Source organism: Pseudorca crassidens, chromosome 9, assembly GCF_039906515.1.
Source record: "Pseudorca crassidens isolate mPseCra1 chromosome 9, mPseCra1.hap1, whole genome shotgun sequence".
Classification (NCBI taxonomy): Eukaryota; Metazoa; Chordata; class Mammalia; order Artiodactyla; family Delphinidae; genus Pseudorca; species Pseudorca crassidens.
In genome coordinates this window covers 37,584,010-37,610,629 of record NC_090304.1, presented here as the reverse complement: position 1 = coordinate 37,610,629, position 26,620 = coordinate 37,584,010, and the positions used below count along the sequence as shown (strand labels likewise).

Sequence of the window (26,620 nt, the reverse complement as noted above, 5' to 3'; positions counted from 1 at the left end):
TTCTATAAGCACAGCACTGTATATTAGTGATTTTGGATGTTATTCCTCCTGAGATTATTTGCATTTTAAAAGGGGAATGGATTTTTAATGGTGGAATTCCAAGCACCACTTCAGAGAAATAATTGGAACCAATGCTCCTCTGGTGTTCTTCAAATCATACTAGATAAGCAAGCTCCTATGACACCCATCTGACAGGTTAGTCCTGTTAAACGTTGAAGGAAGTAGGTCTAGACAAACAGAATTAATTATAGGGAAGTTAGTGATTTTTTTTTTATTTTTGGGCAAACACTTAGCTATTTTAACCTGTCAGGTGATCTGAAAATATGTTGCTTTTTTTGAGCTTTAATGGCACCTGTGTTTTAAAAATTTCCTATTGGGTTTTAAGTTCCAGTCTGATACCAGCTGTGTGGACTCAGGTAAACCACGTGACCAGGACTCAGTTTCACCAACAGAATGGGGATAATGCTACATCATATAGAGGGAAAGGGAGGGGAACAAAACATTCAGGTAATGGGATAAAAAGGTGGGATCCCTGCAGTTTGCTATGGAAAGCAGAGTTAACTCTCCACAAGCGCAGGCCTATGTCTGTCTTGCTCGCCTCTGTACCTCAAAACCTAGCAGAGTAGTGGGCAGATAGTTGACATTCAATAAATAAATATTCGTTGAACTGAACTGAATTTGTTGGTATTAACCTAAGCCTTCCTTCACTGGGACAGCATTCTGCTACATCCAGTAAGGTTCAGTATAGATCATATACATGTTAAAACACTTTGAGGGGAATTCCCTGGCAACCCAGTGGTTAGGACTCTGAGCTTCCACTGCTGGGGGCCCGGGTTTGATCCCCGGTTGGGGGAACTAAGATCCCGCAAGCCACATAGCGTGGCCAAAAAAATAAATATTTAAGGACTTCCCTGGTGGCGCAGTGGTTGGGGGTCTGCCTGCCGATGCAGGGGACGCTGGTTTGTGCCCCGGTCCAGGAGGGTCCCGCATGCTGCGGGGCGGCTGGGTCTGTGAGTCGTGGCCACTAGGCGTGCGCGTCCAGAGCCTGTGCTCCGCGGTGGGAGGGGCCGTGGCGGTGGGAGGCCCAGGTACCGCAAAATAAATAAATAAATAAATATTTTAAAAATAAATTAAAAAAAAATTGACCAGCTCGTAAAAATGTTCTCTAAAAAAAAAAACAAAACCACTTTGAGAATGTTATGGAACTAAACAAATATAAGTTTTAATTAAACTGCTCTTTTAGAAAATTCCCACATTTTCTCAACTTCCTTACTTACCCTGATACATCACAGGAATAGTGCCGGTGAAGTTCAGCAGGTTTTTCTGGGAACTATCTTTGAAAACTGGAAGAAAAAAAAAGCCCCAGAATGCACAATCAGAAGTAGGAAGAACTGTATTAAAGTGTGTGCATGTACATACACACATACAGAAACACACATAATTTCTAAACACCATCATCTAGGAATCAGTAAATATGTTGACAAGGGCAAAGAACTAAATGATGTTCTCTTAGAAGGCAGAGCAGGTAGTTGAAAGAACACAGGACTTAAGATACTGAAATCCCAAGTTTTTGGCCGACTTTTCCTACTTAGAGGTGATGGAAGAAATTTTCACACATTGAGATACGGAGAAGTCATCCTAGCTTATACATTATTTAACTTAAGCTTTATGCTAACTAGAATAGCCAGTTTTGTGGCCCATTAAACATACATTGTACATCTGCTTTAATCATTAAAGAAAAGGGTGCATTGTCCAGAAGTAAAGAATGCCTGTTTTGAAGACAGAGATAAATGCCTCCCTTCCCTAAAACATCAACGCTAGCACTCCTTCAATGATAAAGCTCCCTTCACAGGTGCCAAGGCCATGCTGACTCATTGTGTGCATGCTCATTTGTCTTTTTTTGAAACCTTGAAGGAATGCACCCCTGTGATGTTTGATGTTCTTTGCTCTGACAGATATAAAACTGTGCTGAAAACCATGCTTCTTCGGAAAGCTCTTCAGAACTATCTGAGGCTATAGTGCTCAGACTGGCTCAAATAAAACTCTTTTCTATTCCTATTATAGACTGTTTATTATTTCCGTCGACAGAGGCATGTGACTTTTGGTTACTTTAACCTCTTTGAACTTCAGTTTCATCATCTATAAAATAAAGATGTAAAATCTATAAAGACTGCATCATAAAGTTGTCACAATGATTAAATGAGATGATATGAAAACCCTTAATAAGAAGTAAAGGATTATAAAATGTGGGGACATTATCAAATAACTGCCACATGTAACATCAGTTATAAGCACTTTCAGATATCAGATTATAACTTTTATAATCAGAAAAAAGAAGTTAGTTTTACTTTTGAAAGTGACCTTTTAGAAGGATTAATAATTATCTTTGCTTTCTCTAACTCCATTATTCTCAACCTTTTCTCAATCTTCACATCCCTGAAATTTCAACTTACCCATCTGGGACACACTGATGGAGAATCAATGCCCTAATTTCTGAACTGAATACTGAAAACACGACATCTGGTTTCAAACTGTCAAACTGCCTTGGAATGTGGTCCTTTAAGGACTTCAGTAGCTTACTATACTATTTATGCAGGGGAAGAAAAAAGTCTAAATAGATTTGATGACCTATCAGAAAGGGAGAAGAAGAAAAGCCAGGCTGACAGAAAACTCAAGGCCAAGAGTGTACATAAGTACAAATATTTACCTTGAACTATATGGGTGAAAGGTAACAATGGGTGAAGGGATCACTCTAAGGCAAAACTAAAATGGACAGAGGAGTGGAACAGGGATTGTTTCTCAGGGACACAGAAGAACCTGAAAATGTGGTAGAGAAACTACAGGTGTAAATAAATAGTCATTGTCCAAATTATTCAAAAAGCCAAAAGAAAAATGATTATAATACCTGACTAACATTGTCTTCAATAATAAAATGCACCTTGACAATATTAATCCTATAGCGTGAGGGTTTAATGGCACCACAACCTACTTCCTCTAGATGGGGGAAATGAGAATTAACTGGTATAACAAAGGCTTAAATCTATAAGATTACTTATAGATTGTAAAAGAACAAGTATTATTCAAGCAGAGGGCAAGATGGACATGAGTACAAGCCCCAACTCCATGCCTAACTAGCTGTGTAATCTTAAGCAAGTTATTTAAACTCTCTGAGCCTCAGTTTCTTTCTCTGAAAAATGAAGATGATAATACGCACCTCACAGCTTTGGTTGTACAAGAATATGTAAAATAATATAGATAAAACATTTGGAAGTATATCTGGTGTTCAATAAATAGTAGTTGTTAAATCCCCCATCCCAGGCATTTATGCAGCACCAGATACCAGGGTGCTAATCAAGAGAGGCCAGACACAGGTAATCCAGAATCTAATCATTTCTTCCACACATAAAATTAGCTATTCCTAAGAAATACTCCAATAATGCCTCAAATTTTCTAATATATTATTCTGAATTAGACATATTTTTGTAACCCAAGCTAATTCAAATACAAAACATACCCATGTAGAATAAAGGAGTTTTTCAAAACTGTGTGTTTTGACTAATTCGTGGGTCCTGAAATCAATTTAGTGAGTCTCAATCAGCATTTTTTTTTAAAACGGTATGGAATGGAATAGAAGAGAAAACACCAAGGTGTACATAATACTTTAGTTGTGTGTATATGGGGTCATGATATAAAACACATTTCCAAGTGTGGGTTGTGGTCAGAAATTTTGAAAGATAGTAAAGTAAAATCTTTCTCAGGTAACCAGACCCTCTATATTAAGTGAAGAAGATAACTAAAACTTTGTTATTAATTTATTATCAACCATATATGTGGTAGGCAGAATAATAGCCTCCATGGATGTCCAATATCCTAATCCTTGGAACCTGTGCATATGTTACCTTACTTGGTAAGAAACTTTTCAGATACAATTAAGTTAAGGACCCTGACATGGGGAAATTATCCTGTATGATTAGAGTGGGCCTAAGCTAATCACATTTGGTTCTTAAAAGCAGAGAACCTTTTCTCTGGAGATGTGACTACAGAAGGATGGTCAGAGAGATGTAACATTGCTAGCTTTAAAGATGAAGGAAGGTGACCTTGAGCCAAAGAATATGGGTGACATTTAAAAACTTAAAAAAAGCAAGAGAATATATGATCTCCCAGAGCCTCCAAAAGGAACTAAGACCTGCCAACACTTAACCTACAGAGACCTGTGTTGGGCTTCTAGACAAATAACTGTAAGATAGTAAATTTGTGTTGCTTTTTTTTTTTAAGATTTTTTTTTTTTTGATGTAGACCATTTTTAAAGTCTTTACTGAATTTGTTACAATATTGCTTCTGCTTTATGTTTTGGTTTTTTGGCCTCAAGGCATGTGGGATCTTAACTCCCTGACCAGGGATTGAACCTGCACCCCCTGCATTGGAAGGCGAAGTCTTAACCACTGGACCACCAGGGAAGTCCCTGTGTTGTTTTAAGCCACTAAATTTGTGTTCATTTGTTACAGCAGCAATAGAAAACTAATACCATATAAATTTTATTAACTTAAATTTCCTCAAAAACCACAGGTCATAAAGTGTAGCTCAAAATCAGGGGATAAAAGAGAGAAATGAGAAATTATAATAAGTTTGTAGATCTCTAGGAACAAATAATTAATAGTTTAAACAATGTAGCAAAAACTAGAGGATACAATTCTTACCATAGGTATCCATGGAATATCTGAAATGTGGGAAAAACGTATTTACATTCTTCAGTTCTTCCATAGTTAGATCCCTGAACTTGTACTGAAGAGAGAAAAATGAACACGGAATAAGAATAAAATTATAAGCAACAGAACAATTACAAATTAACATTTAACTGAACACTTACTATGTGCTAGGCCCTGGGCTCTGAGTTTTACAAACATGAATAGTATTTGACTTCATCCTTTTAATAACGACCCTATGAAGTAGGCAGGGCTTATAACTGCTTGACTTTATAGAAAATGAAAATGAAAGCTAGAGAATCAAAATAACTTGCTGTGGTAGACAGCAAGTTAAGTAGTGAAGCCAGAGCTCAAACCCAGTGCCTGGGCCTTTAATCACTATATCAAATGCCTCCAAATACTTCCTGAAGGCTTAAGAAGTAGGGCAGGATGTAGCACCCCTGTCATCACTGTAAGATCCACCTCTCGTGCCTGAATATCTCATTCACTTGAGACATCCTGAATTTCCCTACCTGGTACCGCAGCTGGGTTTCAAAGGGAAAACAGAAAGCATGCAAAGGTTTGCAGTCAGGTTGAGTGACCTGCCTCCTCATTCATCCAGATGTAGTCTCAGAAATACTACCTTGGTTGCCCTGTGGGCAAAATCATTTAACTTCTTTGAACTTATTTTCTCATTCGCAAAGAGAAATTATACCCACCTCCTGGACTTGTGCTAGGCATTAAATGAAAAAAAAAAAAGTATGTTAAGAGTCTATTACCATTCTGAAAATGAAATTAAGAAAACAATTACGTTTACAATAGCATCAAAAAGAATAAAATACTTAGGAATAAATTTAACAAGATGCAAAACTTACACTCTAAAAACTACAAAACATTGTTGAAAGAAATTAAAATAGATCTAAATGAATAGAAAGGTATCCCTTGTCGATAGATCAGAAGACTTGATATTGTTAAGATGGCAATGTTCCCCAACAGATTCAACAATCGCCAATCCATATCAAAATCCCAGCTGACTTTTTTTGCTCATTTGCAAAAATTTACGAACGGACCTTAAAATTCATATGGAAATTCAAGGAATGCAGCCAAAACAATCTTAAAAAAGAATTAAAAAGAGCTTCCCTGGTGGCGTGGTGGTTAAGAATCCGCCTGCCAATGCAGGGGACGCGGGTTTGAGCCCTAGCAGGGGAAGATCCCACATGCCACGGAGCAACTAAGCCTGTGCACCACAACTACTGAGCCTGCGCTTTAGAGTCCACGAGCCACAACTACTGAGCCCATGTGCTACAACTACTGAAGCCAGTGCGCCTAGAGTCCGTGCTCCGAAACAAGAGAAGCCACCGCAATGAGAAGCCCGGGCACCGCAACAAAGAGTAGCCCCCGCTTGCCGCAACTAGAGGAAGCCCGAGTGCAGCAACGAAGACACAATGCAGCCAAAAACAAATTAAAAAAAAAAAAGAAGTCGGAGGATTCATACTATAATCAAAAAGACAGTAACAAATGTGGGAAAGGATGTGGAGAAATCAGAACCCTCATATACATACACCACTGCTGGTAGTAAAATGGTGCAGCTGCTTTGGAAGAGTTTGGCAGTTCTTCAAAAGATTAAACACAGAGTTACCATATGACCCAACAATTCCACTCTGAGGTATATACCCAAGAAAAATGAAAACATGTCCACACAAAAACTTGTGCACCATTGTTCATAGCAGCATTATTCATAACAATCAAGAAGTGAAAACAATCCAAATGTCCATCAACTGATGAATAAAGTGTGACATATCCATAAAATGGAATATTCAGCCATAAAAATGAAGAACTGATACATACTTGGATACACCTTAAAAACATTACACTAAGTTAAAGAAAACAGACACAAAAAGCCACATATTGTATGACTTGTATATAAAGTACCCAAAATAGGCAAATCCATAGAAACAGAAAGTAGCTTAGTGGGTGCCTAGGGTTGGAGGAGACTGGGAGAAAATAAAATAACTGCTAAGAGATCCTATTTCCTCTCTCTGAGTCTTAAGTTTTTCACAGGCAAAAGAGATATAGCTCTACTGCCTGCCAACTTCAGCAGGTATGTATGAAGATCTCATGATTAACATATGTAAAAGTGAGATATTAAACAAAATATGTATACAATAGTAAGTACCGACAGGAAACGAATCGACAAAGCATACCTAGGTTACAGAAAGGCCTCTGAAAAGAGCTGTCTACAATTCACATTAGAGCCTAGAACGGTACAGAAAATTAGAGGGAAGGAGGAAGGTCATTTTAAGATGGGAAAGAATTTGGCAGAAGAAAAAGTGTATAATTAACAACTTGAGGACTAGAAACATCTCTTACTCATTTTTATTTCCCCATAGCATTTAGCACAGGGTACGGCTTCAATAAATGCAGGCTAATTGGATGGGAGTTAGCAAAGAGGCAGATTTATATGAGTAGAGTGGATATAGAAAGCAATTATGATCCAAAGGACTGAGCATCGATCACTAAGATCACTAAAACTAAGAATCGATCAGTATTAACTACAGCAGGGTAAAAATGAGTCCCAGATTCAGTGAAAACAAAAGTGAATGAAACCATCCCAACTCCAGACACTACACAAATGTACAAAAGGCTGCATTGTTGTCACCTGGAATATATATTTATTATGAACCAAATAATTTTTGTTTTGTCTTCTATTTGATGTTATAAGCTGTTTTCTACATCCTTAACATCCTCTGAGAATGTAATGATTAATGGCTGCATAGGGCTATATACCAGAACTGATCTAACTGCAAAACTGACATAAAAGTTTGTCAAAAGCACTCTTTGTTAGGGCTTGAAAATCCAAACATCACTACTAGTCGAATATGTGATTTGCCTTTCTGACGAAAAACACCTATTTTATCTGTCCTAGAAAAATAAAAAGCACATCATTTTCACTATATATGAAACAGAGTATCTTCTTAGTGTAATATTAAGACATATATTCCATTACTGTTCCTATACCACCTAAGAGAAGCTTGTATAACATTCTCCAAGGAATATGCCTCAGACAATGCCATTTGCTTAAAGGGTGCAGGCAGGGAACTAAAGAGGAAAACTGGCCCATGAGATTCTAAAACTAAAGCAATTATACTATCATAAAAATCAGTTGAAAAATTGAGGAGTTACTAGAAGTTTAACTTTATCCACTATACTACAGTATGTTTATTTAGTAGACTGATACTTACGAACATCAAGAGTACTCCTGTATGACATTGCTCAAATGTTGGACACCCTGAGGAATACTTTGTGGCATCATTTTATTAAAAAAAAAATTAAACATTAATGAATCTTACAGATCAAATCCAATCCTATTATTTCATAACTGAGCAAATCGAGGTTAAGTTACCTGTCCAAGGTAACTTGGCCAGGGGAGTGGGAAATAGGAATTAGGGAACCAGAGAAGTTTTCTAAACTTAATATTTAATACAATTAAAGAATATATATACAGGGCTTCCCTGGTGGCGCAGTGGTTGAGAGTCCACCTGCCGATGCAGGGGACATGGGTTCGTGCCCTGGTCCGGGAAGATCCCACATGCTGCGGAGCGGCTAGGCCCGTGAGCCATGGCTGCTGAGCCTGCGCGTCCGGAGCCTGTGCTCCGCAACGGGAGAGGCCACAGCAGTGGGAGGCCCGCATACCGCAAAAAAAAAAAAAAAAAAAAAGAATATATATACATATAAACATATATGTACATATATATACATTTTGAAGAATAAACACTCAGGCACCAACTCACCCATGTTTGATATAGAACAGTGCTGTCCAACAAAACTTTCTGCCATGATGGAAAAGATCATTATGTGTTCTGTCCAATACAGTAGCCACAAGTGGCTACTGACACTTAATATGTGGCTGGTGTGACCAAGAAACTCATTTTTAATTTTATCTAATTTTGATGAATTTAAAGAGCCACATGTAGCTAGTGGCTACCATACTGGACAGCACAGACCTTTCCAATTCTATTACACCTGTCTGGGTGCTCCTTCTCTTAACCATTCAACTGCCTACCTTAAATTGTGTGGTCACACTCCTTTGCTTTTGCCCTCCATAGTTTTTATCGCATTTGTGTGCGTCCCTAAACACCACACTGTTGTTTCGTTGTTTCTTGTTTTAATCAAAATATAATCTTGCATATAACCTCCAATTTTTTTCACTGAATATAATGTTTCTAAGATTCACTTGTATTGTTGCATGTTGTAGTTCATTCATTTTCACTGCTGCATAGTATTTTCCATTGTGTGAATGAGTACAGAACAAATTATCCTTCCTTCTGTCAATGAACATTTGGGTTGTTTCTACTTTTTAATGATGAGTAATTCTGTGAATGTCTCTTGCTTCATATATTATGAATTCTCTATGGTAACTACCACAGAGTTTAAAATTCCCATTCATCCACATCCTCCAAACCCTTTGAAATGACCTTAATTTATGACAATCTAGTGAGAGAAAATGGTGTTTTACCATGCTCTCAATTTGCTTTTCCATGGTTACTAATGGGTTGAGCAAACATTCATTTCCCTGATTCTTCTTTTTTTAAAAAGTGATTATTCGTGTCTTTTGTCCAATTTTCTATTGGTTTTAATATTGATTTGTAGGCTAATTTATATATTCTGGATACCAATACTTTGTCAATTATGCATTAAAATATTATTCTCCAAGTTTGTATTTTGCCTCTTCACTCTCTTCATGGTGTCTTTTTATACATAAAAGTTCTTAATTTGAATGCAATCAAATTTATCACTCTTCTTTGAGTATTTTACGTCTTGTTTAAAAAATGTTTGCATACTCTGAGTCCATGAAGATTCTTTCCTACGTTTATCTCTATACGTTTTAAAGCTCGTCTTTTACACTTGAATCTTCAGTCCACGGGGAATTTTTATGTTTGGTCAGAGGTAAGGGTCCAATTTCATTTTCGCCTGTATAGATAATCATTTGTCTCTGCATTCTCCTTTCTGTAGTTATCTGCAATGCCTCTTCTGTTTTATATCACATTTCCAAACACGTGTGAACATGGTTCTAAGCCCTCTAGTCTGTTCCACTGGTTAATTTGTCTGTCCTACACCAACATCACACTAAGCCTCCATTACTAGTCTTGACATCTGGTAGAGCAAGTCCCACACCTATTCTTCTGTAAAAATGTCAAGATTATTCCTGGCCTTCTGCCCTTCCAAATGATTTTAGAATCAGTCTGAAAAGTTCGCCAAATACCCTGTTAGAATTTTGATTGGAATTGCATTGGCTCTATAGATCAATCTGGAGAGAGCTGACATCTTCACATCCATGAAGCTGGAATATTTATCTAGGTTGGAATACTTATTAGGTTTCATTTGTTTTCAATAAGATTTTTCATGTTCTCCTTACAGTTGCTTGATTTTAATGTATTGTTCACTTCACAAATGTTTCAGCAGTAAAATTATTTCCAAGTATTAAGTTATTATATTATTTGCCTACCTTGAGGGTTAAGGACCTTTGGAAATACCTGCTGGACTAACGTGTTTCTAAATGGTCTCCTTAATTTACACATCCAACAGACATTTATTAAGCACCTAAGTGCCAGACTCCATGCTATGCACTGATGATAAAAAACAAAAACCTTCCTCAACTATACTGGTCCCACCCTTGAGAAAATTATTGTCTCTCTTTTGTCTTTTTCCTGCATTCCAGTTCCACCAAAATTATGAAGTTCTTTTTCTATTCTCAGCTTTAGCAATTCTTCCCCCTGGACAATACACCATGCTTCCGTCACTGAAAAACTTGATAGAGTGGTTCTTTTAATTTCATGTTCTCTGAAGAGGAGACAGGAAGGGTGTAATCCTAAGGACGATGATACTTCTCTTCCTACAAGACCTACACACCTGTCACAGTAGATAAAATCATTCAAATCAAGTATATAAACAATTTCAATCATAAGGCTTCAAAACCTCGAAGGGGTGTACAAACTGCCCCAACAAAGAAAGACACAGGCAAACCCAACTAAAGAGAGAGCAGTTTATCTTGAAAGGAAAATGTAATCAAAAGAACCAGAAAAGTATGTGCATGTATATGATTCATATTTAACTGCTGCCATTACATTTTGCTACTGTTTTATTCTGAATGTATCATGTCTCATGCTTCAATAAAATTTTAAACAAAACAAAAAAACGGCATAAACGTACCGTTTCCGCATAGGGAAGTTTTCAGAAGCATTATGAATCATATAACTAAGAAACTGGTGGAAAAGGTGGTTGCCTCAGACTGTACACTGGTGGGGAATCAGACAGCCTGAACTAAGAGCCTGGTGTAACATAGAAACTGGCGTTAGTCATGCCCGAGAAACGCAGGTCAGACTTCCGGGTCAGCCCTCCACCTCAACCTTTCAACATTACGAGGATCTCTTCCGGGCCTTCCAACCCTGTCTTCATTCTTAAGTCTACACAGGTCTTTCATTCACTGCACACTCAGCACTCCGTCGTGTCAGGTTAGGTGATGGGAATTCTACAGCACTCTCTGCCATCAGAGTTCACCGCCCGAGTAAGGTTTGTATGTAAATAATTACTCCACGATGTGATAATCGATATTTCTGAAAGCAAGTAAAGGAGGTAGTGATTCTGTTTCTAGGGAGTGACATCTGAGTTGAGTCCTACAAAGGATTAGCCACGCGAATCATAAAAAAAAGGGGGTGGGGTGAGGGCAGGCCATTTCTGCAGAGAGAAAGGCATGGTTAAAGGGACTGGCGAGGGCTGGAAGCTGAGACCAAGAGAAGCTGGTGGCGTGAGAAGGTCTCACAGCGGGTGGAGGTTGGGGGATCTCGGATTTGCAGGCGAAGCCAGAGCCCCGGCCTCGGGAAGGAGAGGTCCGCGCCCTCCCTGCGGCCACTCCCCGCAGTCGGCTTCAGGCCAGCCCACCCCCCGCTCCAAGCCCCTTGACAAACCGGGGAAACGCCCCAAGGAGGTGGCCCGGCCAGGGGTGGAAACGCCCCCAAGCCCCGGCGCCCCAGACCCTGCCCAGCGGGCTGGCCGCACCTTGCCAAGCAGTCGCGTCACACCCTCACTGTTGAACTCCATCTCCAGCCAGGACCGTGAGTCGGGTTCTGAGACCCCAGCCCGGGAATCTCCTTCCGCACTGTCCTGGACGGGGGCTGCCGAGGATCAAACTTCCCGAGCGGTTCAAGGCCCCGCCCCTTCCCAGACTCGAAAGTCCACCGGTGTCCAACGCCCTAGGCTCAGCGAGGCTCCGCCCCGAGTCGCACCACCGCTCCTCCGCGAACCCCGAGCGCGTTCAGAAACGCGTGAGCGCCAAGGAAACCACGACCCAGCTTGCTGGAGGGAAACTTGGGGACATCGGTGAAGACAGGAATAGGAAGGACCCGAGGAGAAGCAGTAAAGGAGGTAGAAGATATTGGCGCTGTTCTGGGAGAGAGTTTCGAGAAGGATATGATAAATTCAGTAGAGTATCGAGAAAGATCAAGAAAGACCCCAAATTGTGGTTGGATTTAGGAAGGAAGAGGTAATGGAGCTTCAAAAGAGAAACTTCGGGGGGGCTGGATAGGAAAACGGACGCAGGAGGAGAATTGTCAGAACTGGGAAATAAGACAGCCGAGTGAGGGTGGTGTGCCTTTGGCGGGGCGGGGCAGAGCATAACAGCGTTGGTGGCCGAGAGAGGAAAAAGTCAGGCAACAGAGTTTGAAGACAAAAAAGGTAGATTGGTGGTTAATGTCATCTGGAGAAGTAAGACGAAGAGATGCAATTTGCGGGCCTTGTTTGGTTTCCTTGAATGAGTTACTTACCTGCTTTGCATCCCTGGTTTGAGCCAGTGGGCCTAAAAAGTCCTGAGAGCTGGCTATTGTAACTGTCAAGAGGTTGGGTGGGCAGGAAGGTGATTGTATTTATAGGAAGAGCCAAAGGTAGGAATGCTGTGATTCTATTGGGAGAAGAAAGCGAAAGACTGGAAGGAGCACTTATTTATTCAACAAACTTTTGTTGAGCATTGGCTACTTGCTAGATATTGTCGGGGAGGAAGAAATTTTCCTCTATTCTTCTAGCTTCCTCTGGCTGTCTAAGAAGTAAACTGACACCAGACAGAATAATAGGAGAAAATCAAACAAAAGTTAATAGCATGTATACCTGGGAGAGACCCAGGAGAACTGAGTGACTCGCCTTAATGGCCGAAGCCCTCACCTTAAATACCATCTTCAGCTATGGCAAAAGAGGATGTTGGGGGTTGTGGTTTGAGACTTCAAAGGGGAGAAAGGCAGTTCACATGGAGAAAGTAAATACTTGGTAAACAAATGTTTGCTGGCCCTTGCAGAGACTAGGTGACTCTGATTTCTAGGCTCTGCCGAGTTCCCGCCACCACACCTATCCCATATTCTTTGCAGATATCTCTGGTGACACCTTAATTAGGGGAACGGGCCTTCTCTCTAAATCCTTTTAGGCAGTTAGGGGGAAGTCTTTGGGGCCTTAAAAATGGACATCCTAAGTTAACCCTCCTGCCAAAGAGACACGTTTTAGGGTGACAAATTTTGCTCCCCTGCAATATTTTTCTAGGTCTGAGGATACTGCAGTAAACAAAATAGACAAAAGTATCAGCAGTCCTAAGGCTGTCATTCTTTTATTAGTAGGAGGAGAGCAAAACAATAAAAATAGTAAGTAAATTAGACCATATGTAAGAACTGATTAAGTGTTGTGGGGAATAATTTTTAAAAGGCAGGTTAAGGAAGTGAGGGTAGGTCTCCTTGAGAGGTGAGAAAGTAAGCATTCCATATTAGAGGGCAACCAGAGCACTAAGACAGACGTGTGCTTGGGGAGAGTCAAAACCGCGGGGAGGCCAGTGTGGCTGGAGTCCAAAGAAGAGGTGAGGAAGCAGAAGTAGGCTACGTCAGAGAAATAAGGGGGAGCCACAGATGGTTTAGGACAGTGATTCTTCCTGTGTGGTCCCCAGACCTGCAGCCTCAGCATCACCTGGAACTTGTTAGAAATACGGATTCTAAGGCCTCACCCCAGACTTAACAGAATCAGAAACTCTGGGGATCAGGTCAAGCAATCTGTTTTAACAAGCCTGGGTGATTCTAACCACTATAAGAACTTTGCGGACAACTGGTACTCTGGCTTGTCAATGCCTTCCCACCAGAGACCATCAGGAACACACCCATACTTAAACAAGTTGGGTTGATTACCCCTTCCGGTGAGGGAGCAGATACTGTGGAGAACCACTGGGACAGCTGAGTAAGAGTGTGGAAAGAACCTATTATAGGATTTGGGCTCTGCGTGATTTGGGAGAGGGCTTAAGGAATCAAAGCTTTACTTTGGATTGGGTGCTGTCAGAAGGCAGGGACAATTCTATGATTGGGTATCTCAATATATATTATCTCTCAGATGGGTAAACTAGAGCAAGTTTAAGGCTGTGATTGGTAGAGAACCAGTAGTCTCATTAGCAGAGAGAAGAGGATGTTTGGGTATTTCCTGGGTTGCACAGTGACCTTGTTTTTGTCTCTGCTTAGAAGAAATTATGACGAGGCCTTGTTTGGTCTCATTTTATCATGGTCTGAGTGACCCTGTCTGATGTCAGTGTTCTGAGATGGTTTATATCCAACAGGAGACAACAGGAGCCTGGCTGTGAGGGCCAGGTCAGCTTGTAGCAACACTGAGACCTAGCTAGGTCAGTCCGGTTCCCAGATGCAAGGGGCTGCTTTTTTCTTTCTTAGGCTTTTGCTCTGAGAGAGAGGAAGCCACTGGAGGGTTTTGAACAGAGGAGTGACACGATCTGACTGAGTTGAAAAAGAATAAGTCTGACAGATGAGTTGTGAAGAGACTTGGGGTGGGGGGTGGGGAGTGGAGAGTGGAAGCCGGGAGACAAGGTAGGAGGTGAGACGGTTGAAGGATAAGAGGCTTGTTAAGAGCACCTCAGCCAGATCTAACACACCTCAGAAACTTCGAAACTTCCAGAGATTCTAAGATTTAACAGATCCTATCAGAAATCCATTAATCAAGGAAAAGCTATCAAGTTAGAAGTAAGGCCTGAACAAGGTTCTTCCATCTTTTATGAAAGAACCTTTTATGGAAGAGGCCTTCCATCCAAACCACCAATTCTCTTCTGGTTTAATAACTATGGATGAATTATAGGCACTAGGAACACTCTACGCCTGTTGTGTGTGTGTGTGTGTGTGTGTGTGTGTGTGTGTGTGTGTGCGCGCGCACGTGCACACACATGCATGTGTGTAGCTATCAGTTCCCATGTGGAAGGTACATTGCTAAGAGTTTTATGCGCTTCATTGCAGTTAATCTTCACAAAACCCTAGATGGAATTATTATCAATTATTATCTCACTTTTACTGTTGAGCAAACTGAGGTTTAGTGAAGTATTTCCTATTTCCTTGTTTCTGATATCCTGTTGAATAAGAGATGTATTACTGACAATGTTCTGGGGAGAAAAGGTTACAAAATTAAATATACATACCAGTTTTAACCCCACTTTTGGGAATTTGTCTTAGAGAAATAAAAGTACCCAGGATGTATGCATTATACAAAGATGTTAATTATATTAAAAGAGAAAAAAAGTCCTCAGGCTTAGAAATGGGAATAGTGTATATTCTGCTCCTTTGTTTATAGTTTGAGAAAAAACACAAGAATGGTTTTTCTTGGTCCTCTGCTTCTGATCTCTGTTTACACTCTTTGCTTTCATAGTTATGTGTCCTATCAGACACATTGTTTAGGGATAAAACCTCGGTATTCTGAATATCAGACAAATGTATCCTTATCATTTACTTCTTTAAAAAAAGTTTTAATTGTAAAATACACATAATGTACAATTTACCATCTTAACCATTTTTAAGTATACAGTTCAGTGGTATTAATTACATTCGTAATGTTTTACAGCCATCACTACCATCTGTCCCATAATTCTTTTCATCTTGTAAAACAAACTCTGTACCCTTTAAACAATAACTTCCCATTCTTCCCTCCCTCCAGCCCCTGGCAAGCACCATTCTGCTTTCTGCCTTTGTGATTTTGACTACTCTAAGTATGTCACCAGTGGAGTAGAGGGTCCAGAAACAGACCCTCATATATATGGTCAATTATTTTTGACAAAAGTGCCAAGACCATTCAGTGGGAAAAGGACAGTCTTCTCAGCAAATGGTGTTGGGAAAACTGAATATCCATATGCAAAAATGAAGTTAGATCCTTATCTAATACCATATACAAATACTAACTCAAAATGGATCAAAGACCTAAATGTAAGCCCTAAAACAATAAAACTCTTAGAAAAAAATATAGGACAAAAGCGTTATGACATTGGATTTGGCAGTGATTTCTTGGATATGACACAAAAGACATAGGCAACAAAAGAAAAAAATAGACAGATTGGACCTCATGAAAATTTAGAACTTTTGTTCATCAGAAGACAGTATTGGGAATTCCCTGGCAGTCCAGTGGTTGGGACTCAGTGCTTTCACTGCCATGGCCCAGGTTCAATCCCTGATCGGCAAACTAAGGTCCCACAGGCTATGTGCAGCACGGCCAAAAAAAAAAAAAAAAAACCAAAAACACAAGACAGTATCATTTACTCTTTAGATGTGTGGAGCTTATATTGTTATTCATTGACTGACAGCATATGCTGCATCTCAGGCCATCCTTCCACAAATGTCCTTTGACCTTGTGAAATGAAACTGCAATCTTTCTTTTCTTAAACTAGTTCTTTTTTCTCAAGATTTTATATCGCCTCTCAATTTTCATGCTCTGTCTGAACTGGCGTGCTTTTTTTTGGTCATTTTGCTGCTTCTCTGGTTAAGTAAAAAATTGGCAACGTGCAAGAGAAATGTGTCCAAGAAATTTTGTTTATGACAATCACAGCATTGTTTATGGTGATAAAAAGTTGGGAAAAAAATCTAAATGCACATTGTGCCGGTTACTAATTTATTGCCTTTCAGTTCCAAATACACCATTTATTGCTTGCTCTGCTATTGTGGAGGTGGACCTTTTAAGGATTTCTCTCTTGCTAGTGGGCACAATATTAAGTTTTGTCAATAGAGGGCCTGGGGGTGATACTGCAAGGAGGAAGAGACTTCCTCCTTCCAGTGTGCTTTTGTTCTTGGTCCTACTGTGTGGCTGCCAGTGGCATGAGTCGGGATATCCAGTAGTGCTCACCTCTGTCGAGTTTCAGTGGCCCCTGTGTAGGGTGCTTTCCATTGAGTTTCAGTGGTGCTTCTGCTACTCAAATGAGTTCTACCACCCCCAACAAGGTGGCTTCCCAGTACATTCTACTGGTGTATCCCCAGAGGGTAGATTCTCAGCAATGATCAGTAAGCTTGACAGACACCCCCCATGGAGACTTCCCAGCAAATTCCACCAGCATCTCAGAGGGTGGTGCCCTACGTTCCAGGCTCGGCCTACAGCAGCTCATTGGATATCCCTACCATGACCACCACTTGTCCAAGTTTTGGATCTCAACCCTGGAAGGGCAGAGACTCTTTCAAGTTTATTCCTTCCTTGGATGCTTTGCCTCAGTTCTAGTGGTGGTGGCTGCTCCCTATATATGCTATTCCTGTGACATGTAGAGCTTTCTACCTCTTCCATTAATCTCCTGTTCCTAGTTAATAATTCTTTTTATCGAACATTCTCTGTTCAAATTACTGTGTAGTTTCTATCTCCTGACTAGATCTTGACTGATATACCCATTATTAGGAGAAAGATGAGGGAATTCCCTGACGGTGCAGTGGTTAGGACTCGGCGCCTTCACTGCTGGGGCCTGGGTTCAATCCCTGGTCGGGGAACTAAGATCCCACAAGCCATGTGGCTCGGCCAAAAAAAAGAGAGAGAGAGAAAGAAGAAATACACGTGGAATATTATACAGGAATTAAAAAAAAATAAGTTAGACTTCTGCTTCTGTCTATGAAGAATCAACTGCTACAGGAGTTGTCTTCTCTCCATAAACAAATAGAAAATTGCATAAAATATATGAAATAATTATTTTCAGATCTTGCACAAGGGCCAGCACCAGACTGTGAACTTTGAAAGAAAGGAAACAAAAGAGATGAGCTTTAAAAGCCCCTGCCTACTGCCCAGAGGCAGTTTTCAGACTGCAGCACAGAGAGGGGTTACCCAAACGAAGCTGAATTGAAAAGAAAGATAGTGGCGTACCAAGGAGGCCAAAGTGCCAGGAATTTACAGGATGTAGTACTGAAAAGAGGCAATTCCACAGAGAAAAAACTCTGGACATCTCCACAGGGACCCTTGTGAGTCTTTAGCTGAGTTCTGTCTGTGCACACATGGGGTAAAATTCCATGAGGCCCGGAAAAGAACCACCCAGAAACAGTAGGCCAAACATTTCTTGGAGCTCCCAGAAGGGCTGGGAGTTGTGGGAAATTCCACCGATCAGAAAGACCTAATACCATTGGCATCAGAAAGAGCGCTTAAAAGGGTCATAACTCAGTAGTGGGGATGATTATCTCTAGAGTAAAGGCTGCTCCTGGCCCACCAACAAAGCTTAAAACTTGCCTCAGAACACTCAAACTGATTGCAGGTAACTTAATTGCATCCCAGAAGAAAACCCAACACTATCAAAAAGAATACAACAGGGCTTCCCTGGTGGTGCAGTGGTTAAGAATCCACCTGCCAATGCAGGGGACATGGGTTTGAGCCTTGGTCCTGGAAGATCCCACATGCCGCAGAGCAGCTAAGCCTGTGTGCCACAACTACTGAGCCTGCACTCTGGAGCCTGCGAGCCACAGCGACTGAGCCCACGTGCCACAACTATTGAAGCCCGTGTGCCTAGAGCCCGTGCTCTGCAACAAGAGGAGCCACCACAATGAGAATCCCATGCACTGCTACAAAGAGTTGTCCCCACTTGCCACAACTAGAGAAAGCCTGTGTGCAGCAACGAAGACCCAACGCTGCCATAAATTAATTAATTAATTAATTTAAAAAAAAAGAATACAACAAAATCCAGCCCTCAACACTGTAAAATTCACCATGTTAAACATCCAACCAAAAGTTACCAGGCATTCAAAGAAACAGGAAAATATCACCCACAACAAAGAGAAAAATCAACCATTGAAACAGGTCCAGAAATGATAGAGATGATAGATTTGCAGACAGCTTCCTTAAAATGCTTATTATCAATCTCATAAATATACTCAAGGATGTAAAGGAAAACATGAACACCATGTGGAGAAAAATGAAAGGTAGAATTAAAAAAAAAGAGAGAAGTTGAACTTCTAGAGATGAAAAATACAAAATCAAATTAAAAATACACTGTATGGGATTAACAGAAGTTTCGAAGATTAGGGGGAAAGATGAGTGAACTTGAAAAAGACAGCAATGGAAACTATCCAAAATGAAACACAAAGAGAAGAAAAATGAACAGAGTACCAGCAAGCTGTGGGACAGAATCACACTGGTTATTGGTCTAATACACAAGTAGTGGAGGTCACAGAAGGGGAAAAGCGGGGACAGAAAAAGTGTTTGAAGGAACAGTAGCCAAATATTTTTCTAATTTGATGAAAACCATAAGCCCACAGATTCAAGAAGTTCACCAAACCCCTGGTAGAAGAAACATGCAGAAAGTTACACAAAGCAACCTGAAAATAAAATTGCTGAAAATTAGTGAGAGAGAAATTTTTAAAGAGGCAGTTTTCGTTCTTATTTTTCTTAACATCTTTATTGGAGTATAATTATTTTACAATGTTGTGTTAGTTTCTGCTGATTCACTTTTTTATACATACATCCCCATATCCCCTCCCTCTTGGGTCTCCCTCCCACCCTCTCTATCCCAACCCATAGGTGGTCACAAAGTACCAAGCTGATCTCCCCGTGCAATGCAGCTGCTTCCCACTAGCTATCTGTTTTACATTTTGTAGTGTATACATGTCAGTGCTACTCTCTCACTTCGTCCCAGCTTACGCTTCCCCCTCCCCGTGTCCTCAAGTCCATTCTCTATGTCTGTGTCTTTATTCCTGTCCTTACCCTGGGTTCATCAGAACCGTTTTTTTTTCTTTTAGATTCCATATATATGCATTAGCATACAGTACTTGTTTTTCTCTTTCTGACTTACTTCACTCTGTATGACAGACTCTAGGTCCATCCACCTCATTACAAATAACTCAATTTCGTTTCTTTTTATGGCTGAGTAATATTCGATTGTGTATATGTGCCACATCTTCTTTATCCATTCATCTGTCGATGGACACTTAGGTTGCTTCCATGTCCTGGCTATTGTAAATAGTGCTGCAGTGAACATTGTGGTACATGACTCTTTTTGAATTATGGTTTTCTCAGGGTATATGCCCAGTAGTGGGATCGCTGGGTCATATGGTAGTTCTATTTTTAGTTTTTTAAGGAACCTCCATACTGTTCTCCACAGTGGCTGTATCAATTTACATTCCCACCAGCAGTGCAAGAGGGTTCCCTTTTCTCCACACCCTCTCCAGCATTTATTCTTTGTAGATTTTTGATGATGGCCATTCTGACTGGTGTGAGGTGATACCTCATTGAAGTTTTGATTTGCATTTCTCTAATGATCAGTGATGTTGAGCATCCTTTCATGTGTTTCTTGGCAGTCCGTATATCTTCTTTGGAGAAATGTCTGTTTAGGTCTTCTGCCCATTTTTGGATTGGGTTGTTTGGTTTTTTGATATTGAGCTGCATGAGCTGCTTGTAAATTTTGGAGATTAATCCTTTGTCAGTTGCTTCATTTGCAAATATTTTCTCCCATTCTGAGGGCTGTCTTTTGGTCTTGTTTATGGTTTCCTTTGCTGTGCAAAACCTTTGAAGTTTCATTAGGTCCCATTTGTTTATTTGTGTTTTTATTTCCATTTCTCTAGGAGGTGGGTCAAAAAGGATCTTGCTGTGATTTATGTCATAGAGTGTTCTGCCTATGTTTTTCTCTAAGAGTTTGATAGTGTCTGGCCTTACATTTAGGTCTTTAATCCATTTTGAGTTTATTTTTGTGTATAGTATAGGAAGTGTTCTAATTTCATTCTTTTACATGTAGCTGTCCAGTTTTCCCAGCACCACTTATTGAAGAGGCTGTCTTTTCTCCATTGTATATTCTTGCCTCCTTTATCAAAGATAAGGTGACCATATATGTGTGGGTTTATCTCTGGGCTTTCTATCCTGTTCCACTGATCTATATTTCTGTTTTTGTTCCAGTACCATACTGTTTTGATTACTGTAGCTTTGTAGTATAATCTGAAGTCAGGGAGCCTGATTCCTCCAGCTCCGTTTTTCTTTCTCAAGATTGCTTTGGCTATTCAGGGTCTTTTGTAAACAGACACTTTTCATATGATCCAGCAATCCTCCTCCTGGGATTCACCCTAAAAAATTAAAACTTATATTCCCTTAAAAAGCTGTACACAAATATTTATAACATCTCTATTCAAAAAACAAAATCTCTATTCAAAATAGCCCCAAACTAGAAACAACCCTATTGTTCTTTGACAGGTAAATTGATAAACCGATACATCCATACAATGGAATAATATTCCATAAAAAAGAACTAACTCTTGTACAACATGAATGAATCTCAAAAGCATTAATGCTAAGTGAAAGAAGCCAGTGGAAGAAGGTTATGATTCCATTTATATGAAGTTTTAGAAAACGCAAAAGCAGATCAGTGGTTGCCAGGGGCCAAGGGATTTAGGGAGAAGGGATTGACTGCAAAGGTGCACGGGGAGCTTTTTGAGATGATCACAATTTTTTCTATCCTGATTGTGGTGGTAGTTACAAGAATGACACATTTTAAAATACATATCAACTGTACACTAAAAATGAGTGTGCTTTATCACATGTGATTTATACCTCAATAAAGCTTATTATTAGAAACAAAAAAGGAATGTGTTTAGATTTTTTATCAATTGACCCAGGAGGATGTCCGTGATGTATTGTTATAGGAGAAAAGCAAGTTACATAGTAGCACGTGTAGTGTGATCACCTTAAATAAAACAACACTGAAAAAACCCCTCTGTATCCCTCTATATGTGTAGTGATATTTGCAAGCTTGTAGAGAAGTCTTGGGCAGAAGAACACACACTAAGCTGGTAACACTGGTTACATCATGTGACTAAGAAAGAGGGGGAGAGTATTACGTTTTTCTTTATACATCTTTGGATAGTTTCATGTTTTACAATGATTTATCATGAAAATAAAGGGAATATGAAAATAATAGGGAGATGTGTATGTAGGAGGAACTTTGGTGGAGGGAGAGGTCCACTGTACCAGTGCAGGGAGGTCAAAGGGATCAAGATAAGGTCATTAAACGTGACAAAAAGGAGATCCTTGGTAACCTCCGAGAGAGCATCTTAAGTAGTGAGGTGGGGGCAGAAGTCAGGATGTGATGCATGGAAGAAAAGCATGGACTGGAAAGAAAGGCTTTGGGTATGGACCACTTGTTTAGGAATTTTGGCCGTAAAAGGCAGTTAAGAAACAGACAGTTAAGAAGGGAGCCACAGCAACAGTTGGAGGTTTTTGTGAGTAGAGGACAAGGATACTTATGGCTTCTTGAAGGCCAAGAAAAGAGAACCAGGACTTCCCTGGTGGCTCAGTGGTTAAGAATCCGCCTGCCAGTGCAGGGGACACAGGTTCGAGTCCTGGTCCGGGAAGATCCCACATGCCGCGGAGCAACTAAGCCCATGTGCCACAGCTACTGAGCCTGCACTCTAGAGCCCGCGAGCCACAACTACTGAAGTCCGCGTGCCTAGAACCCGTGCTCCGCAACAAGCGAAGCCACTGCAATGAGAAGCTTGCGCACCGCAACAAAGAGTAGCCCCTGCTCGCCGCAACTAGAGAAAGCCCGAGCGCAGCAATGAAGACCCAATGAAGCCAAAAATATAATAATAATAAATAAATAAATTTATTTAAAAATAATAAAAAGAAAAGAAAAGAGAACCAGTGGACAGGAGCTGACCAAAGGAACTGAAGAATGGTATAAAATGGTGGTGAGACAGCCCTTGAGATGGGAGGGGAGGGATTGCAAGGACAGAAATAAAGAGTTCTCATTTCCCTAGAATTCAGTTTTGTTTCACTCACGGCTGTCATAGACCTAGGAACACACCTTTCCCAATCCCTGTCTCTAGTCTAAAGAGCCCAACTTCCTAACAGGCAACTGGGCCCTGATCTGGAGCATCACCTGTGTGACCTAGTGCAGGTCACTCAGGCTCTGTAAACCTCAGTTTTCTCATTAGTAAAATGGGATAAATAATAGTACCTACCTCATATTGTTGTTGTGAGATAACGCATTCAAAGAGCTTAGTTTGCTGCTCAACTGCTGGTCTGGGGGCAGTCTCTCTGACCTGTTGTGGCCTGGGCCATATAATCAGTGATGTCACAATGCCCTACTAGACTCCAGCTTCTCTATTAGGGAGTTGCAGATCCTTTGGAGCTAAGGACTGGAACTGATATGCGAGACCTCTCCCAACTGAGGGTTTCATGAGCATACTCCTTTGTCAAGATCTTGGTGAATAGTCTTTTGCTGTGCAATCGTGTCTTAGAAATTGTTTTACTTATTATCATGATCGTGCTTGGCTGGATGCTTTCTGTTGGATTTGCATGTTACATGGGCACATTTCCAGAGTTTGTGGTAAGGAGTGACCTTGCCTGTTAATCCCTCGTAGTCAGTCCTGGCTCTGGCTAACCCTCCCAGCTGGCGTTTCTGACCAAACAGGAAAGATAGTTGGGGTCTCACCACTAATAAGAGGTCAGGATGTGGTGGGAACAAAGTTTCCCAGGCTACTTCCCATCCCATTGGGACATCGTTAAGCCTTTCCCCCTCCACTTGGGTACTTAACATCACTTATTTCAAAGCACTATGGAATTTATAAGGGGTCTGGTGGAGACAGTGCCTGACTTCTGGATTTCAGGCCAAGTGGATCAGTGGTTGCTGGGAGGAAAGGGAATGTGGACATTGGTGGGACCTTTTCAGCAGCCCTTCCAGTCACATACAGAGCCAACGAGTTGGGCCAGCTCTGCCTTTGAGTTTCTTTCTTCCTCAGCCTCCAACTCTGAAATGGAAGGAGAGGTAGGCTGTTCAGGAGAGCAAGACACACCTGAGGAGTCGGATTTTGGATGAAGATCTGCAGCTGTGAGTGGGCGTGAAGGTCTGTTGGGCTGGATTCTTCCCTTTCAAGAGAACTCAGTGGCACCCTGAAATCTGGAAAATAAAATAGACTGCGGAAGGGGAAAGAATTTGGGGAGTACTGCTGAGGACAGCAAGCCCTGGTTCGAAGATTTGTCAATAACCGTACCTCAGGGGTATTCTTTTCAAAGACTGTTCCATCTATTAACTTATTTTCTCCATGCAAACTCTGTAACAAATTAGACCAGCATTTTTAATGCCCTCTTTGGCAGACGCTGAAACTGGAGTTAGTGTAAATTTGAGTTCAAGTCCTAACCTTGCAACTTCCTAGCCATGTGACCTTGAGAAAGTTCAATCTCTCTGAACCTCAAGTTTCTTCCTCTGTATAATGGAGATGTTCCAGTACCTTTCTGTTTTTGTGAGGATTACATTTGGGAATTCATGTAAAGCATTTATTGCAAAGCTTGACAATTAGCATTTAGTAAATGCTAACTTAACAACTAGGCAAAATAATGAACCAGTCAACAAAGAGTTACTGGTGACTATACTTACCTAGGGCCACACAAACCAACCCATTTGTGAAGCTGGGTGCAAGCATAGATCTCAGGACTTAATACCTCTCTCACTCATTCCACTAGACCAGCCTGCCGATAGGAAACATTAGTAGCCGTGTCCTTTTAGCAAACCATTTCCTGGGTTTCTCAAATCCCACCCCGTGTCATTCAGACCAGTTTTTTCAAAGATGTTCCCATTGTTAAACTTAACTCTAAGAGTCTTAGTAATATGCCAGTTACAGGAGCAAGTTTTCTGGGAAGCTCCTCCAGAAGGCATGGGTATCTATCTATCAAGTCCCAGGCCCATACTAGGAGCAAGGCATGATGGTGGTTCTTTTGTTTGTTTGTTTTCTCAATCTGCCCCAGAATTTCTATGAGAGTATTGGCCCAACAGTCAGACCTGTGTGGGGTGGGGATGCAGATGGAGGCACTGGGCACTTGTTCAGCTTGAGCCACTGCCACAGTGTGATCCTGACCAAACCACTGAAACTATTCTGTGCCTCGGTTTCTCCAGCTATGAAATGGGCATAATAGCCCATCTTCCTTTTCTTCCCTTCTCAGGGAAGTTGATAGGAGGCTTCCCCTGCACGATGAGGGTTTAACTGTGCCATTTTGCAAAGTGCAAGATTTTTCTTCTTTAAATAGCCTAACAATAGTATTTAAGTAATTGCTTATAGCGTACATACCCAGTCACTCCTCCCAGTTAATCCAGGGTGTGTTTTATTTGGCTTTGTTCACAGCAGTGTTTTTTTTTTTTTTTTTTGCATCTGATTGCATAAAGCAAGTAGTCAAAATTTTGGCAGGTGATGAGTTAATAAAGATATCAGCTAGATCCTAACCACACAGAGTCACTAAAGAATGGGGCCCTCCTGCTAAGGGCTCTTCAGCCTCTACACATCTGGCATCCTGGCCAACTGTCCCATAGCTACTCACTCTGATCCCCAAGGTCACAGGAGCTGATGTCACAATTGGTGTCTGAGCTCTGACCACCAAATAGCCATGGCGAGCCACTTCAGGCCAGACTAGACCACGAAGCTCCTCAGCCAGGAGCTATCATGCTGGACCATCCACCACCTGGTCTTGAATGAAGACAGCCCAGTTTCCAGGACTCAGGGAATAGAGCACCACACCTTTCAGAACCGCCTGTTTCCCCCTGCACACACCACCAGCTAAGCAAGAAGCCCCACAATGATCGTTGTCTTCTGGATGCTTCTCATTGCAGGAACGATGTGGAAGGGATATAAGTATCCCCCAGGAGGGGTAAATGTGCCTTCAACTGTGTTCTCTCTTCCCACTTTGAAATGTATTCCCCGAGATAAATGAACTAAGCATCAAAATCCAACTTTAGAAACAAATACTCTCTTCTTTATTAAGTTATTGTAGCATACCTACTTCTATTCTTATTCACTATCTACTTAGAGTTGAGAGAGTTCCCTCTTTCATGTGATCTTTTATACATCTTTTCCTAAGAGTCTTTACTTTTTTTAAGTTCTTCAGTGTCTTTCAAAAAAACTGGAGGTATAAAGATATTTCAGGCCCAGACTCAAAGCTGTCTGACAGTGCTGACCTAGTCTCATGCTCATGGGACACTTTATATGTTCAGCCTTCTATACCACTTAGCCCACACCAGCAACCCACGCTTAACTGTCCCTCATCAGGTAAACACTGGTCTGTAAAACGGTTCTGGTGGCAGATGTCTCTTTCCTCTCTCCTCCTGTTAAGACCTTGGATGTTCATCTTTTCTTTGCCTCTTGTCAGCTCCCACACTGCTAAGCCCCTGTGGCAACTGGGATTGGAGGCATTAGGTGAGACAGAATTGGACACAGCTACCCCTGCCTGCCCTTGAGGGCAGCTATCTCAGCCCCACACCCTAGCAAGCACTAGACAAGACCCACCTGACATACTTTTTTCTTCCCAGATTCCGGTGGAAATAAGCAATGATCCTGGTGAAGTAATGCAGCTCTGAAGCTTTCCTGACCAGCTGTACTGTTCCTGTTGGTTTCACATAAAGTAATTGCATACCATTTTATCACATTTTATGTAACAAGTTACCACACTTTTTTTTTTTTTTTTTCAAGTTACCGCACTTTTAAAGATGAAGACTTGGTATTCTGTTAGCTCAAAACAGGGAGATGGAGGGTCGGGAGGTAGTTGGGTGGATGGGAGTGATTGGGTCCCCTCTGCTTCATAGTCTGTAAGAGTGGCATTAAGACTAAGATACCTACTTCAATTTGTCCCCTATTCTGTACCCTTGAACATAGAAATCCTCTAGAGCTCTTTAGACC

General features: G+C 41.0%; 2 protein-coding genes across 8 annotated transcripts in view; one reads left to right on the top strand and one right to left on the bottom strand.

Moving 5' to 3' along the window:
• The window catches only part of UEVLD (UEV and lactate/malate dehyrogenase domains), a 46,819-nt gene extending 34,905 nt beyond the window's left edge, over positions 1 to 11,914 (bottom strand). For 4 of the 7 annotated variants that reach the window (XR_010946117.1, XM_067749666.1, XM_067749669.1 and 1 more), the window contains exons 1-3: positions 11,739 to 11,913; positions 4,698 to 4,782; positions 1,278 to 1,343 (exon numbers count right to left, since the gene is read on the bottom strand). Coding sequence is in view for 4 of the 7 variants with exons in the window: in XM_067749666.1 (XP_067605767.1) it covers positions 1,278 to 1,343; positions 4,698 to 4,782; positions 11,739 to 11,780 (193 nt within the window). In the remaining 3 variants the exon portion in view is untranslated. Of the gene's footprint in view, positions 1 to 1,277; positions 1,344 to 4,697; positions 4,783 to 11,738 lie in introns of those variants that run through there. The other 3 variants (XM_067749667.1, XM_067749670.1, XM_067749668.1) reach the window with 3 other exon arrangements.
• Positions 11,915 to 12,229: 315 nt separating this feature from the next.
• Positions 12,230 to 26,359, top strand: MISFA (mitochondrial sheath formation associated). Its single transcript, XM_067749672.1, is given in 3 exon segments — positions 12,230 to 23,286; positions 23,699 to 23,787; positions 26,254 to 26,359. Coding segments are annotated over 3 exon segments (174 nt in total). The 5' UTR covers positions 12,230 to 23,217; the 3' UTR covers positions 26,270 to 26,359.
• The last annotated feature ends 261 nt before the right edge of the window (positions 26,360 to 26,620 follow it).